At 41.3% G+C, this 15,780-nt stretch overlaps 1 protein-coding gene and 1 pseudogene across 1 annotated transcript; both read right to left on the bottom strand.

Moving 5' to 3' along the window:
• Positions 1-519: 519 nt before the first annotated feature.
• Positions 520-1,449, bottom strand: LOC131908374 (olfactory receptor 4X2-like). Its single transcript, XM_059259432.1, has one exon. The coding sequence runs from the start codon at positions 1,447-1,449 to the stop codon at positions 520-522; it is 930 nt and encodes a 309-aa protein (XP_059115415.1).
• Positions 1,450-7,742: 6,293 nt separating this feature from the next.
• On the bottom strand, positions 7,743-9,606 carry LOC131907812 (uncharacterized protein C2orf78 homolog; annotated as a pseudogene).
• Positions 9,607-15,780: the final 6,174 nt, after the last annotated feature.

Here is a 15,780-nt window from a genome sequence, read left to right as displayed (position 1 = left end):
CCAGCTCCCAGGTGCTTGGGATCACAGGAATGCACCACCATGCCAAGTTTATGGGTGTTGGTGATTAAACCCAGGGCTTTATGAGTAAAGCACTGTAGAAGCTGAGCCACATCCTCAGTCCCCCACTCTGTTTAATTACAATGTCTTGATTCCTTGAGTAGCATTTTCACAAGGCATGCAGTTCAATTTTACAGTGTAACAAAGGCCTTCATGTTCTTCAATAAGATAAATTCACTGTAGTGGGTGAGTCTAAAGGAAAAGCTGAAGGTATAGTTAGATATTTCCCTTTGCATATTTTCACATTGTTATTTATAGAGGTAAAGATTTGAAACATGGTTAAATGTATTATAGTATACCTGTAGCAGGATATATTTTACAAGTGCTTAAAATGAAAATTTAGGGTGAACCATAAAGAACAACTCTAGAACTAACAAGAATTTTTTCTACTCATTTTGCCCAGTCATGGGCAAATTAGGAATTCAATCATTCCAAACCCATGACCATACAAAGACTCAGCCTCTATTTTTTATCTACTTTCATTGTCCTGATCCATAGACTCTTCACGGCTTTCTTCACTTCTGCATTTCTCAGGGAGTAGATGATAGGGTTGAGGAGGGGAGTTATCACTGTGTAGAACACAGCTACCATCTTGTCTACAGGCAGAGTGGCTGAAGGTCTCAGATAGATGAAGACACAGGGTGCAAAGAATAAGACAACTACAGTGACATGGGACCCACAGGTGGACAGAGCTTTGCGTCGTCCCTCAGAACTCTGAGTTCTCAGATGAAACAAGATGACCACATAGGATGCTAAGAGGACCACAAAACTGATCACAGACAGTGTACCCCCATTGGCAACAATCAGCAGACCATTGAGAAAGGTGTCTGAGCAGGCAAGATTGAGCAGAGGAAGTACATCACAGAAATAGTGGTCAATGACATTGGGGCCACAGAAGGGCAAGCGGAAGATGAGAAAGATCTGGGCAAGGGAGTGTATAAAGCCTCCCACCCAAGCTGTTCCCACAAGGACAACACACACCTGTCGGTTCATGATGCTGGTGTAGTGCAGGGGCTTGCAGATGGCCACATAGCGGTCATAGGCCATCACTGTGAGCAGGAACATCTCAATGCCACCAAAGAAGTGGATGAAGAAGAGCTGTGTGATGCAGCCCCACACAGATATGGATTTCTTCTCAGCTAGGAGATCAAAGATGAGTTTGGGGACTGTTGTAGAGGAGTAGCAGATCTCCACGAAGGAGAAGTAGCTGAGGAAGAAGTACATGGGGGATCCAAGACTTCTGCTGGCTGCAACAGTGACCACCATGAGGAGGTTCCCCAGCACAATGGCTGTGTACAAGAGCAGAAATATCACAAAGCAAACTCTCTGTACCTCTTGATTGGGAGAGAGTCCCAGAAAAATGAACTCAGTCACATTGTGTATGTTAGCCATAAGGGAGCAAGTTGGATGGTATGACCTGAAATGACATGAAAGGTGAGGAGTTAGCAACATGGAGAAGGAAGAGCATGCCATGAAGACTGAGAGAAAGTGAAAATGTGTTGTGTGTGGCTGGAATAGTTGGGGAAATAGCAAAGCATAATGATATAGGAGAGACACCATCAGTATCTGAAGGACTGTTAGGGACTTTGGGCTTTTCCCTGAAGCCAAGGGCCATCAGCAAGAATGTCTATTATCCAGGCTGGACCTGCCTCGACTGAATCTACCAGGCTAAGCTGAATCCCCAGGGGAGTCCTTGCCCTGGAGGAGATGGAAATGGGGGGTGGGCTGGGGCGAGGGCGGGGTGGGGGATGAGAGGAGGGAGGACAGGGGAATCCGTGGCTGATATGTAAAATTAAATTATAAAATAAAAAGGAAAAAATATTCCACAAAAAAAGAATGTCTATTATCCGATGAGTAAGTCACGTTGTATGTAGAAAGTAGAGCTGTGGAAACGGATCAAAGAAGGAAAAATTAGAAAGTTGTATTCCTCATCAAGAAGAGGCTGCCAGGACACCATTTCCATTTGTGTTGCATGTCTTTCTATTGCCTTTGGGTGGATTGTTAGTATTCTTTTTCCTGAAGTCTTCCTTTGTTACTTCTTCCCTTGGTTTGCAGAATGAAGTTCTCAACCATTTAATATATGGTATTAGTGTTTTCAGAATAGATAACCCTGGTGTAGCTCCCTTGATGCTCAGCATTCCTTAAGGGGATCAGAGTTCACCACAGACATGGCTGTGACTGTACTTCCTTTTAATTCTTGTCCTTAGTCTATGTTTGATTTCTTTTCCCTTCACTTCAATCCATTTACTTTTCTTCTCTCTCCTGGCACTTTGATCCCCTCTAATTCTATTAGTGGCAGCAATGTTCCAATATCCTTCCTCGGTGCCCAGCTATATAACACCTCAGGGCGTTACCTGGACTGCATAGTGACTGAGTTGAAAACTATGCTTTCCTTTCCAACATAGCTGAGACTGTGTGCATTAACACAGCCTTCCCTTCAGTGAAACTCCAGAGCTCCCGAGGTTAGAGCAAGATGGTTCTGCCCATCTTACAAAAGCTCTCTCCTTGCTGATTCAGGCAAGTGGTAAAGACCTCTACAGACCAGAGGGAACTCAGGAAATACACCTTACAATTATAGACACAGAGTGTGGAGAGCAGGCATAAATTCCCAGGTCATTAGATAATCCTCTCAGGAAGCTGCTTGTAGAGGAATGAGCTGGGTTCACATTCAGTTGTTCTCAGGTAGTAACTTCTGTAATGTCTACAGAGTTCTTTAAGTTTTCAGATATTCAAGATCCAGATTGTAATATGCATATGGCACACACTTCAAAGGAAGAGACTGCAAATCCTAGGTCCTGTCCCATTCTCTGATAAGCTAAGTTCTAGCCTTTAATTTCTGGGGTACCTCTCAGAGATGAGAAGCCTCCTCCCCCACTCATAGGTCCTTGCAGCCACTGTGCCTTCTCTCAGGACACTGTGCAACCGTAGCACTTATCACGGTGAATGATATTGCCTACTGCAGTATGAGTTCCCAGAGGACAGAGTGTGCCTTGCTCTTCATTTCGTCTCCAATGCTCACTGAAGTTAATATCATGAGATTGTCTTCAGCAAAGACCGGGAGAATCAATGAACAGTTGATATCTAAACTTAGTCTCCTTAGTCTGGGGTTCTGCACATTGCAGGTGTTCAGTAACTACCGAAGGAGGGAAAGTCTCCATAGTATGATATTATACCTTATTCATCCTAGAGTCCCACCCAGTGTCCAGACAGTGTTTTTCACACATATTCATGTAGGCATACTCTGAGAAATGCCAGGTGTCTCATGGCACCATTCTCTTTACTTTCAAAGTGGAACAAACTATCACAGCTACATTAAGCCTATGGCCCAAAGCTCACACTAGTGTTTCAGTTACTTGGCTGTTCTGAGCACAGTGATGTTTTATGTTCCTAACACAAATAACTGTGAAAACAGCCCTAGCTCATGATAGCTTCCCAGTTACCTGATGGAGATGCATAGGCCAGGTATGGCCCAGACTCCTGTCTCAATGGAGTCACAAGATGAGGATTTGTTCCCAAGCAGCCTTAGACTTGGAAATGTGGAGATCCAGAGCCTCAACTTCCCATGAATTAAAAAGAAAAGCAAAGCAGATTTGCTTCTCAGGTGTTTCTCAGAGAACTAAGAACCCTGGAAACTCAGCTTTAAGTTCAAGAGAAGCTGGGGAGATGTCATGATTAAGTGAGAGATGAGGAGTCCTTGGGGACTTTCATCCTCACCCCTTCCTAATTAGGGAAAATGTCTTACTGGAAGCAGGACCTCAAAGTCCCTGTGGGAAACAACTTCAGAAATCAGTAAGAAATGTAGAAAAGCAGAACTCACCCACTGTTCAGAGAGCACTTATGTGTGTGGGGAGATCTCAGCTGCACACCAGAAACTTAGTCATGTGACTTTACAGAAAAGTTTATCCTTTAAAGATGGCCCAGAGATTTTTGGAACCACAGGAGCGAGAACACTGCTTGTAGTGAATTAGATGCATAGGTCAGTGGCTCTCAACTGGGTGTGATTATGCCTGTATAAGACTTTTGGTTATGCTTAGGGATATTTTTCCTTTGACCAGCCTGGCTGGGGAGGAGAGCGCCACTGATGTCAAGGAGGCAGAGGTCAGAGATTCATGAAGTAACCTACAATGCATAGGATGCTCCTGTACAGCAGAATATTCTAACCCAAGGAGTCTACAGATTTGTTATGATGCCCTACTATTGATAAACAAAAATTTCCCTGAATAGATACTCATTTAAATTGGGTGATGAATGTATGAGAGTTCATTACAGAGCTTTGACAATACCTGCTTGTGTTTTAAGTTTCCTGTGGTAAGATTTAAAAAAACACAAAATGATCTCACTATGTAACCTTGTTTAGCCTGGAACTCTAGGTAGATCAGGGTGGTCTCAAACTCAGAGATCTACCTGTCTCTGCCTCCTGAGTGCTTGGGATTAAGGATATGTGCCCCTATGCTTGGTGAATACAGAAGATTTTTAGGGTAGTGAAAATATGCTATCATGATGGTTGTATGTCATCATCCATTTGTGTATGTACAAACCTTGGGAGTGTGCAACAGCTAGAATAGACCAAAGTAAATTATAGACTTTGGGTGACAATGATGTGTCTGGTTGGTAGTGGGGGAGGTGAACACACAGGTGCTGGGATAGGGAACATATAGGAAATGCCTGTATTTTCTTAAATTCTGAGAACCTAAAACTGATCTAATAAAATCTGTTAAAGGGTAAAAAAAATCAAGTGAAACTAAACAAGGTATTTTAAGTCTTACTAATAATTAATAAGGAGACCATGAGATATCAAGATTTAAGAAATGTTTTGAAATAATTGATTTTGAATATGCAGATATAGAATCAAGCATTACATTTTATATAGAGAGGAATTCAGGGAATACCAGTGAATAATTACATCAAAATATTTAATAGTTAAGGAAAACCTGTACATATTCCCTAATGTGTTTCTGTGGAGTTGAGTTTCTGTGAAAGTCTGTCAGACCCAATATTTTCTATATTATAGGATTCTGTTTAATAAGTCTAAGAAAGGTAGAATTCTTTTAATTTTAATTTTTAAAATTTATATGTATGATTGTTTGCCTCCATGTATGTCTGTGCCTGTGGAGGCAGGAAGAGGACATCAGATCCCATGTAACTGGAGTTATAGATGTTTGTGAGCTACCATGTAGGTGCTAAGAATCAAACCCAGGTCTTCTGCAAGAGCAACATGCACCTTTATCCACTAAGCCATCTCTCTGGCACCAGGAAGGTAGATTTTAAAAAATGTGTGCCCATGAGTACTTGTTGTAGGAACATGTCTTTGTTAAATATTTGCAGTAAAAAATGTTTTTCTCCAAAATTTATAAATTGTGCTTGTCACAACAGATTATTCTTGTTTCTAAGCTGGTGGTGAAGATTCAGTCATTGAATATGACTTCGTTTACCAGCTGCAGTTCAACCCTACCAGTGCTTTCTTATTTAGAATTAAGAATATAAGTATATTTGCATGTGAAATGAGTAAGTGGATTTATCAGTTTATGCCTATATTTTTAAGGCGTTTCTTGAAGATTTTACTTATAACAGTCAAATGAAACCACTTCAACACCCAGTGAATATTTTTATAATTATGATGAATTCATGCAATAGGATATTCCATACAAAAATGAACTATTGGGCTGGAGAGACGGCTCAGGTGATAAAGTGCTTTCCATGAATGCATGAGGATCTGAGTTCAGATCCCTAGAATCCATAAACATCTGGGTGCATGCCTTAACCCTGGCACAGTGCTCAGAGATGGGGTGCAAGGCATAGATAGGAGAATCTTTGGGCTTTCTAGCCAGCAAGCCTAGCTGAACTGATGAGCTCTGGTTCAGTGAGAGGCTTTGTTGCAATAAAAAAAAAATCAGGTGGAGAGTGATATAGGAATACCTGAATTGATTTCTGTCTTCTCCACATTCACACGTACATGCATGTACAGTCATGGATGCACACACACACACACACACACACACACACACCCCACATACCTACAAACCCCTAATTTATTGTATTTCACAGCAGAATGACAGATACAGGAGAGCACATGTTCATGCTTCCATTTATAGGAACTCACAACAATAGAAATTAGAATAGTGAAGTTGGGCATGGTGGTGCACGCCTTTCATCCCAGCACTGGGAGGCAGGAACAGGTGAATCTCTGAGTTCAAGGCTAGCCTGGTCTACAGAACAAGTTACAGGCCAGCCAGGGCTACACAGAGAAACCCTGTTTTGAGAAACAAAAACAGAAACAGAAACAAAAACTAAACAACACAAAACAAAAACAGGGATTAGATCAGTGGGTACTGGCTGGGTTCAAAGATTCTGAAGAAGTCATGAAAAGGGTCCTGGAGTGATACAAATATTTTCTATCTTGTTTGAGATGTTGGTGGTACACTATATAAATCTGTCACAAGTCACTGATTTGTATACTTAAGGTATACGTCTCACTGGAAGTAAATTTTATGTCAAGCAGAAAAGGTAAAATATGTCTGGAACAGGGGGTCAAATGGAAGGACACATCTGTCCTGGGAGTCAGAATACCTGAATTTGTGTCCAGGCATTGTGCCTGGCTGTTTTTGTAGTGGTTGCTGGTGTTCACTGACATTTGTTTTCTCTTTTCTCCTACAATATTTCAACCACCTAAAATTTTATCTGGGTACATGGTCATTGCAATAAAAATTAAATTACTCAGCTTCCCTTCAAGGGAGGGGATATGTACTTATTTTGTCTTTTCTTCTTTCCTATTATAATGCTGCCAATGTGACCTGAGGTCCAATATTCATCTTGGGTCATGAGTGAAGATGGGCATGGGAGCTGTACTACCAAGGATGGAGAAATATGACACTGTTTCCACAGTGACTTGCTTTCTTCTTGAGTTCCATACTCTTTCAGATTTTGTTCTTTACAGCTAAAAACTAGTCCAAGTGATGTTTTTTTACTTCTATTATAAAATTATACATTATGAACCATTAATATTTTATTAATATCACAGGTTTTCTATGATGAGACTATAAATGAAGCAATAGATATTAAAGGACTTTGAAAGTGTACAAGCTATTATACAAATATAAGGTTTATAAATTACTTTACTAACAAATTCAAATATTGTGGTTGGGCATTTCCATATAGCTTATGAAGTTGCTAATGTTTCACTGCAAGATAATATGTTAATACAACTTCTATATCTCAGAGGTAAATTCCAAGAAAATTGTTTCTTTTTCTTTTAAGGAGAATAATTTTATTACTGCTACAGGTTTTTGTTAATTACTTTTACCTTAAATAAACATTACTAGTGATTTATAGCATATAATGTATTTATGTAACATATATTACTTCTTTGGCAACATAAATGAATAATAGCAAGGGTACAAGGAAACCATCAAAGCCCTCTATATATACTTACTCATAGATGAAATATAACTAACTTTAGTTTCTCTAGTCACTTTTAGTGTCTTCAAATATTTACAAGTATAGAAACTATATCTGGCCATTTATATATAAATCCTTGCATCTACATATTAATCTCCTTAACTCCATATATACCCACATATCTACACATTTACCCAAGTCTTTAAATCCAAAGTATACATGTATATCTGTATCTATATCTCACCTTGTCTATGTTGAATAGCACTGTGTTCCAAAGAGTAGGCCTGCTCTTACATTGCATAGCCATAATATCTAGAAGTTTCCATATCCTTCTCCCTCTGAAGGAAAGGCTGTAGTTTTCCCAGAGAGGTGTACTTGGCAGCCTTCTCTCTCTTCTGCTGAGTCTACCTCTTCATGGCCTCCCTCTCTGGCCTCTGCTCTTCTGTGGTGGACTGTGTGATGACTGGCCCTGGAATGTTGACTTTCCTCCATAGAATTGGTTAGCAGCTGAAGTCTTGTAGCAGATATTGGGTTTGAGGTTTAGGAGGTGATGGGACCTTGTTCCTGGCAGCAGAAACAAGCTCCCTCTGGAGTAAAGTGTGAGAAGATGGTCTGTAGGGTGCAGGCCTAGAGGCAGCTGGCTGAGGCCCAGTGCAAGACTGCATGGGGTTAGTTATGTTAGGTCATGCGGCACTGGTGGCAATGGGCAGAGCTGGCTTGTCAGAGGCCATGAAAGATGTGATGGAAGGTGCTGGCTGGGATGGATTGAGTGTGGTAGGCTGAGCAGAGTGGGAATGAGCCCTCATAGGGTAAGCTGCAGTGGGCCTGCGTGAAGCCAGGGAGAGAAGCTTTCTAGAAACAGGTCTGGCTTGAGGCTTGTCCAGGGCTTGGAAAGGCAGTGGTACTAACTTGACCTTCCCAGATGGGGGTAGCTCATAGTGGGACGGAGACAGATACTCCTTGCAAACACTGCTCTCTGGTTTCTGAGCATTGCCCAGGGTTTTACCAGGGCCTCGGCCATCACAGGGCACATCCTGTAGTGATGTGTTGACTGGGCCTGTCCTGGGATCTTGGTTGCGTCTGAAGTTAAGCAGGAGATGCCAGTTTTGTCCTCACTCTTCTTCTCCAGTGGGTGAAGGATCTGCACGGATGCCAGCATGTGCTTGCCGAGGTGAGTTCGAGGCTTTTTAAAGCTGTCATTGCAGAGCTCAGGTGGATTCCTCTTCCTCTTGGTCCTGGGGATGGTGGGCTTCTCTTGTGTCTTGACTCTGTGACTTGATGGCTTCAGCTGCTGTGTTTCGCTGAAGTTGTTTTCTCTGCTCTTCTTGGTCTTGTCTTGCCCTGCACCCTAGCTACCCTGGGCCTGCTGGGTGCAGATTTCTGAGCTTTGTCCTCCAAGTGTTTGTTGTCCATGTTGTCAATAGCCCCTTCACTGGCCCCAGCATTGGCCCCAGCCTCTCCTCCCTCCACCAGGTCCTGGTGCTGGATTTGGGCCTGAGGAACTCCATGAAGCAGATGAGATACTTTCTGGTCTTTCTTGCTCACCTGTTCAGAGAGTCCGATGATGTTGGAGCATTCCTAGGCCTGATCCTTCCTGATGACTGTGGAGTCTTTGGAATGGATTGCTGTGGGATTCTCCAAGTGGTCTAGGTCAGTGAGGGAGTTTAAGAGTTGGGGAAGGTGAATATCTAACCACTACTGTAGTCATGTCTTCCAAGTCAATGCTTGAGACCATAGCACTCTGCAGAGACCTAGGCTCTCCTAGACCAAGGCTATTGCTTCCCAAGATGGCATTATCAGAAGCTGGCTTCTGCCTTAGTCTCCCAGCATCAGTGTAGTTCAGGGGCTGCTGCATGTCGGGGTGTGCTAAAAGGAGGAATGATGCGCCTTGGTTTTCTTTATTCCCCTCATAGGCATTCAGAGGCTTTGATTGCTCAGCAGTCATCTCTTCCACATTGTTATTCTCTGTTTGTTCCAGGCGTGGAGCTGGAGGCAAGGCCAGGAATTCTGAAGGACTGTGAATGAGGGCAGCTAATGACCTGTCCCCATCAACAAGTGGTGTCTCATCTGGGCATCATAGATGCAGGAATTGCAGAGGTCAAGACTCTGCAGCAGACAGAGTGTCTGGCCTGAAGGTGTCAATCCAAGGGCCATCTTCATTCCCACCACCAATCTGGTGGCTTCTTTTAGATAATGGCATTACTCATATGCCTACAGAAGCTTGGATTTTTAAGTGGGTTTAGGTATGCAAACCCAGTCCTTCATTCCTTGAAGACTGATGTCTGGCAGAAAATTGTTTCTTATTTCCTAGTGACCCAATGTCTGGGCCAAACAATTTCCAAATGAGAAAGATAAATGATGCTGGAATCTCTTTGATATCTTTTGTTTACTTAGCATGTACTGTGTTTACCATCTTCCATTTATCATGCAGGGTTACATGGGGTATGGTTAGACTTTATTATTAACTTGACTGGATTTAGATTCACATAAGAGACTAGTGAGGCACTTTGAGTTGCATCTTTAAGAGCATTTCTAGAAAGGATTAACTGAAGAGGAAAGGTACACCTTGATTGTGGGTGACACTACTCTATAGGCTAGTGACTGGAATCCCACGCTTTCTGCTTCGTGTCTACCTAGAAGTGTAGAACAGCCTCTGCCACATGTTTCTCCTGTTGTGATGTTCTGTCCAAATGCAGAATCAAGCAACTGTGGATGGACTCCTCTGAAACTGTGGACCCAGATAAGTATTTCCTTTCTTAGGTTGTTTCTGTTATGTATTTTGTCACAGTGATGTGAAAAGTAACTACCATAAATTTTTGTTTCCAAAGAAATGGGGTCGCTGCTGTGACTAACCTTAGACATTTGGGCTTTAGCTGCTGTGGAATAATCCCTTCTGTACACTGTGTAAATTATGCTGCGGTAGGTTTAATAGACAAGCTGATAGGCTAACAGCTATACAAGATAAGGTTAGGCTAGAAAACCAGACTAAGGACACTGGGAAGAAGGGCAGAGTCAGAAGATTTTCCAAAAGTCACAGGGGGAGCAAGACATGCTGGAGGACAGGTAAATCCACGAGCTATGTGGCAATACATAGATTAATATAAATATGTTAATTTAACTTATAAGAGCTAGTTAATAATAAGCCTGAGCTATTAGTTGAGCATTTATAATTTATATTAATTGTCTGTGTTGGTTATTTGGGAACTGAGGTGGGAAAGAAAAGCCCACTTACATTCAGCCTTTGGGGCTAGCCTGGGGGAGGACTTTGGAACAGAGTTTGGAGATGTAAACAAAAGAAGTCATAGGATGTTATAACCAAAGCTTTAGTGATTCTGGTGGAACTGCAGAAGACCAGAATGACAATAGAAATGCCTAAAGGCCACACTCATAAGGTTTTAATGAGAGCTAGTATTCTACTGGGAATTGGAATAGAGACCATGTGAGAATTGAGAGTAAGAGTTGAAAAAAAATTGCAGTAGTACTGTTGAGTAAGTAAGTGAATGAATGAGTGAAGGAGTGATTGCTACTTTTTTCAGAGGAAATTTCCTCCATCTTTCATGATCATGACCACTGTCATCATTGAGGGAGAGACAGAGTTCATAGAAACGGAAGTGATTTTTTAAATATAGACATTGAACATAAATATGAGAATTGAAAGATTCAATAGAGACAATCTAGGCTAACTGTTAATTCATGTAGGAGTAGAAATGGGAAAATGAGAGGTGGGGAGGTGAAAATTGGATGGTTATAGGAAAATAATTAGTTTACTACTGAACAAGAGTTAATGTTCAGGTCTTGGCTTCCAGTCCTGTTTCTTTTATCTACTATCTTTTATATATTTTCAGTAGACAAGTCTGAGAAAAATGTGTTCTACTTGGAGAGATTAGGAATACAGGGGACATACCTAAACACAATAAAGGCAATTTACAGCAAGCCAACAGCCAACATCAAAGTAAATGGAGAGAAACTCAAAGCGATTCCACTAAAATCAGGAACAAGACAAGGCTGTCTGCTCTCCCCATACTTATTCAATATAGTACTTGAAGTTCTAGCCAGAGCAATAAGACAACATAAGGAAATCAAGGAGATACAAATTGGAAAGGAAGAAGTCAAGCTTTCACTATTTGCCGATAACATGATAGTATACATAAGTGACGCCAAAATTTCAACCAAGGAACTCATACAGCTTATAAACACTTTCAGTAATGTAGCAGGATACAAGATTAACTCAAAAAAATCAGTAGCCCTCCTATATACAAATGACAAATGGGCTGAGAAAGAAATCAAAAAAAACATCACCCTATACAATAGCCACAAATGATGTAAAATACCTTGGGGTAACTCTAACTAAGCAAGCAAAGCACCTGTATGACAAGAACTTTGGGTCCCTGAGGAAAGAAATTGAAGAAGATGTCAGAAATGGAATGATCTCTCATGCTCATGGATAGGTAGGATTAACATAGTAAAAATGGCAGTCTTACCAAAAGCAATCTACAGATTCAATGCAATCCTCAACAAAATACCAACACAATTCTTCACAGACCTGGAAAGAACAATACTCAATTTCATATGGAAAAACAAAAAACCCAGGATAGCCAAAAGAATCCTGTACAATAACACAACCTCTGGAGGCACCATGATCCCTGACTTCAAGCTCTACTATAGAACTACAGTTATAAAAACAGCTTGGTACTGGCATAAAAACCGACATGTGGACCAATGGAACCAAACTGAAGACCCTGACATTAATCTGCACAACTATGAACATATGATTTTTGACAAAGAAGCAAAAACTGTACAATGGAAAATAGAAAGCATCTTCAACAAATGGTGCCGGCATAACTGGATGTAAACATGTGGAAGACTGCAAATAGATCCTTATCTGTCTCTGTGCACAAAACTTAAGTCCAAGTGGATCAAAGACCTCAACATAAATCCAGTTACTCTGAACCTGATAGAAGAGAAAGTAGGAAGTAGTCTTGAATGCATTGGCACAGGAGATCCCTTCCTAAATATAACACCAGTAGCACAGACACTGAGAGAAACAATTAATAAATGGGACCTCTTGAAACTGAGAAGCTTTTGTAGAGCAAAGGACACAGTCAATAAGACAAAACGACAGCCTACAGAATGGGAAAAGATCTTCACCAACACCACATCTGACAGAGGGCTGATATCCATAATATATAAAGAACTCAAGAAATTAGACATCAAAATACACAACAGACCAATTAAAAAATGGGCTATAAAGCTAAACAGAGAATTCTCAACAGAAGAAGCTCAAATGGCTGAAAGACATCTAAGGAATTGCTTAACATCCTTAATCATCAGGGAAATGAAATCAAAATGACTCTGAGATACCACCTTACACCTGTCAGAATGGTTAAGATCAAAAACACTGAAGATAGCTTATGTTGGAGAGGATGTGGAACAAGGGGAACACTCCTCCACTGTTGGTGGGAATGCAAACTTGTACAGGCACTTTGGAAATCAATATGGTGCTTTCTTAGAAAATTCGGAATCAACCTCCCTCAAGACCCAGCTATACCACTTTTGGGCATATACCCAAGGAATGCTCAATCACACCACAAGGACTCATGCTCAACTATGTTCATATCAGCATTATTTGTAATAGCAAGAACCTGGAAACAACCTAGATGCCCTTCAACTGAAGAATGGATAAAGGAAATGTGGCACATATACACAATGGAGTACTACTCAGCAGAGAAAAACAATGACATCATGAGGTTTGCAGCAAATGGATGGAACTAGAAAATATCCTGAATGAGGTAACCAAGACAAACATGGTATGTATTCACTCATAAGTAGATAATAGATGTAAAGCAAAGGATAACCAAACTGCAACTCACAACTCCAGGGAGGCTACCTAGTAAAGAGGACCCTAAGAAAGACACAGCGATTGCCCAGCAACAGAGAAATGGGTGAGATCTACATGAGCAAACTGGGGGTGGGGGCAGTGAAGGTCAAGGGTCGGGGTAAAGAGAGCTTAGGGGAGCGGGAGGTTCCAGATGGATAAAGAACAGAGTGGGAGAACAAGGAAAGAGATACCATGATAAATGAAGACACCCATGGGAATAGGAAGAAGCAGAGTGCTAGAGAGGTCCCCAGAAATCCACAAAGATACCTCTACTATAGACTACTGGCAATGGTCGAGAGACAGCCTGAGCTGACCTACTCTGGTGATTGGATGGCCGAACAACCTAACTGTCATGATAGAACTCTCATCCAGTGACTGATGGAAGCAGATACAGAGATCTATGGCCAAACCCTAGGTGGAGCTCCAGGAGTCCAATCAGCAAGAGAGAGGAGGGATTATATGAGCAAGAGATATTGAGACCATGATTGGAAAAAGCACAGGGACAAATAGCCAAACTAGTGGAAACACATGAACTGTGAACCAATAGCTGAGGAGCCCCCATAGACTGGACCAGGCCCTCTGGATAAGTGAGAAAGTTGATTAGCTTGAACTATTTAGGAGGCCTGCAGGCAGTCGGACTGGGACCTGTCCTTGGTGCATGGGCTGGCTTTTTGGAACCTAGGGCCTAGGCTGAGACACTTTGCTCAGTTTGGTGCTGGGAGGAGGGGACTGGACCTGCCTTGACTGAGTCTGCCAGCCTGGGCTGACTCCCCTGGGGAGACCTTGCCTTGGAGGAAGTGGGAATAGGGGGTAGATAGAGGTAGAAGGCTGGGGGGTGGGAGGAGTGAGGACAGGGGAATCCGTGGCTGATATGTAAAATTAAATTAACTATAAAATAAAAATATTTATAAAAAATGTGTTCTACATGCCCTATTTTTATCTTTTTTTGTTGCCTTCCCAGTTATTAAGAGAAAGAGCTTCATGCAAAAGTCACTAATGTACTTGAGATTAATTTTAAACCTTTTCTTTGAGTCATATTCAGTTACTAAGTTTCCCTCTGGAGAAAAGAATTCCATGGGGGACATCTGTCCCTTGGTTATAGCCTGTGAGTTAGTTTATTATAAAGAATTCAAAGACCTCAGTGTTTAGTCACAACCTTTGGACAAAGAATAAGTGGGTAGATTCTCTTGTCAAAAGAAAAAAATTAAAATTTCTTTCTTTGCTGCTTCTTATGCCGGTAATTATTCTTTACATTCAAATGATGTTGATCTTCATGTAGATCGCTGAGTGTCCTCTTTATTTTGTGACTAATTTTATATATCAGTTACAATTGCTTTCTAATAGCTACTAGAAATACTGATGTTTTTTTCCTTGGAGACAAAGTGAGACTCTGGAATTGCAATGACAACCACCACCCAGAACAGTCAGACGTCTCAATGCTACTGAGACTGCTGTTTTGACTTAGTGCATGGAAGAATCATCTGCAGGTGGTTTGGGAAGCCAGTTCTCCCCTCTCAGTCTTTGTCACTTCGTCTATGAGCAGAAAGATTTGGGAGATATCACCTTAGACCCACTTCACCTTATTCTAGCTTGGTTAAGCTGAGGATGACTGGATCTTGGCTCACTGGGGGTTCAGTGAGAAATCTGTTGGGTGGTGGTATTATTTAAGGGACCTTGCTTACTCAAGGACCAGGATTCATAAGCTTGTTCCTTCCCAGCCTAATTTTCCCAAACCCAAACTTCTCCTTGAGTCACGTTGTATTCCAGCTGGGACAAACTTCATGTTGGGTTGGAGACAATTTGAGTTTATTTGAAATCCATGGTCTAGCTCCTTCTTGCAAGACAAAGAGCACAGCATCTCTTCTGACCTACAGCTAGGTAAAGTGACTAAGGTACAGAGTTTCTTAGCAGCCACCGGGTATTGGATAACCTTATTTCCCCCATAGATCCACAAGGGCTCATTTGTACAGAGTGACTGCATTTGATGATTTTGGGGGTGGTGGACTTAATTAAATTGGTAATTTTAGGTTTTGATTTCTGCAAGTTGCTGTTTTAGAATCACCAAGTAGGACCCATAATTGGATGGGAATTTGATTTCTTCACAGGTAAAGGGGTTTCCTCAGCAGGAGGAGCTGTCAGAATGTACTGAAGGTTATACTAGTAAATAGGCTCTTACCTCTAATGACTTCTCTAATTTGGAATGCACTGTAAATTACAAAGATCCCAGAGTGAAAGCCTGATAGAATGGTTCTGAGTCCTAGAATTCTCTACTTTTTCTGTTATTATGGTCAAGTAAGAGTTTTTGTGAATATTCATTTTCTAGTTACAAAACTAAACAAATTGAAATAATATAAAATGTTAGGCTGCAAATGTATATGTAACTAGTATTTATTGACTAAATAAATGATTAATACATACATTATAATTGTTTTACATTATCTACAATACTA

Source organism: Peromyscus eremicus, chromosome 4 (assembly GCF_949786415.1).
Source record: "Peromyscus eremicus chromosome 4, PerEre_H2_v1, whole genome shotgun sequence".
Taxonomy (NCBI): Eukaryota; Metazoa; Chordata; class Mammalia; order Rodentia; family Cricetidae; genus Peromyscus; species Peromyscus eremicus.
The sequence above is the reverse complement of the archived record's forward strand: the minus strand, read 5'-3'. Positions and strand labels throughout refer to the sequence as shown.

Excerpts from the sequence above, each read along its gene's own strand:
- LOC131908374 (XM_059259432.1), bottom strand. The coding sequence starts at position 1,449 with ATGGCTAACATACACAATGTGACTGAGTTCATTTTTCTGGGACTCTCT.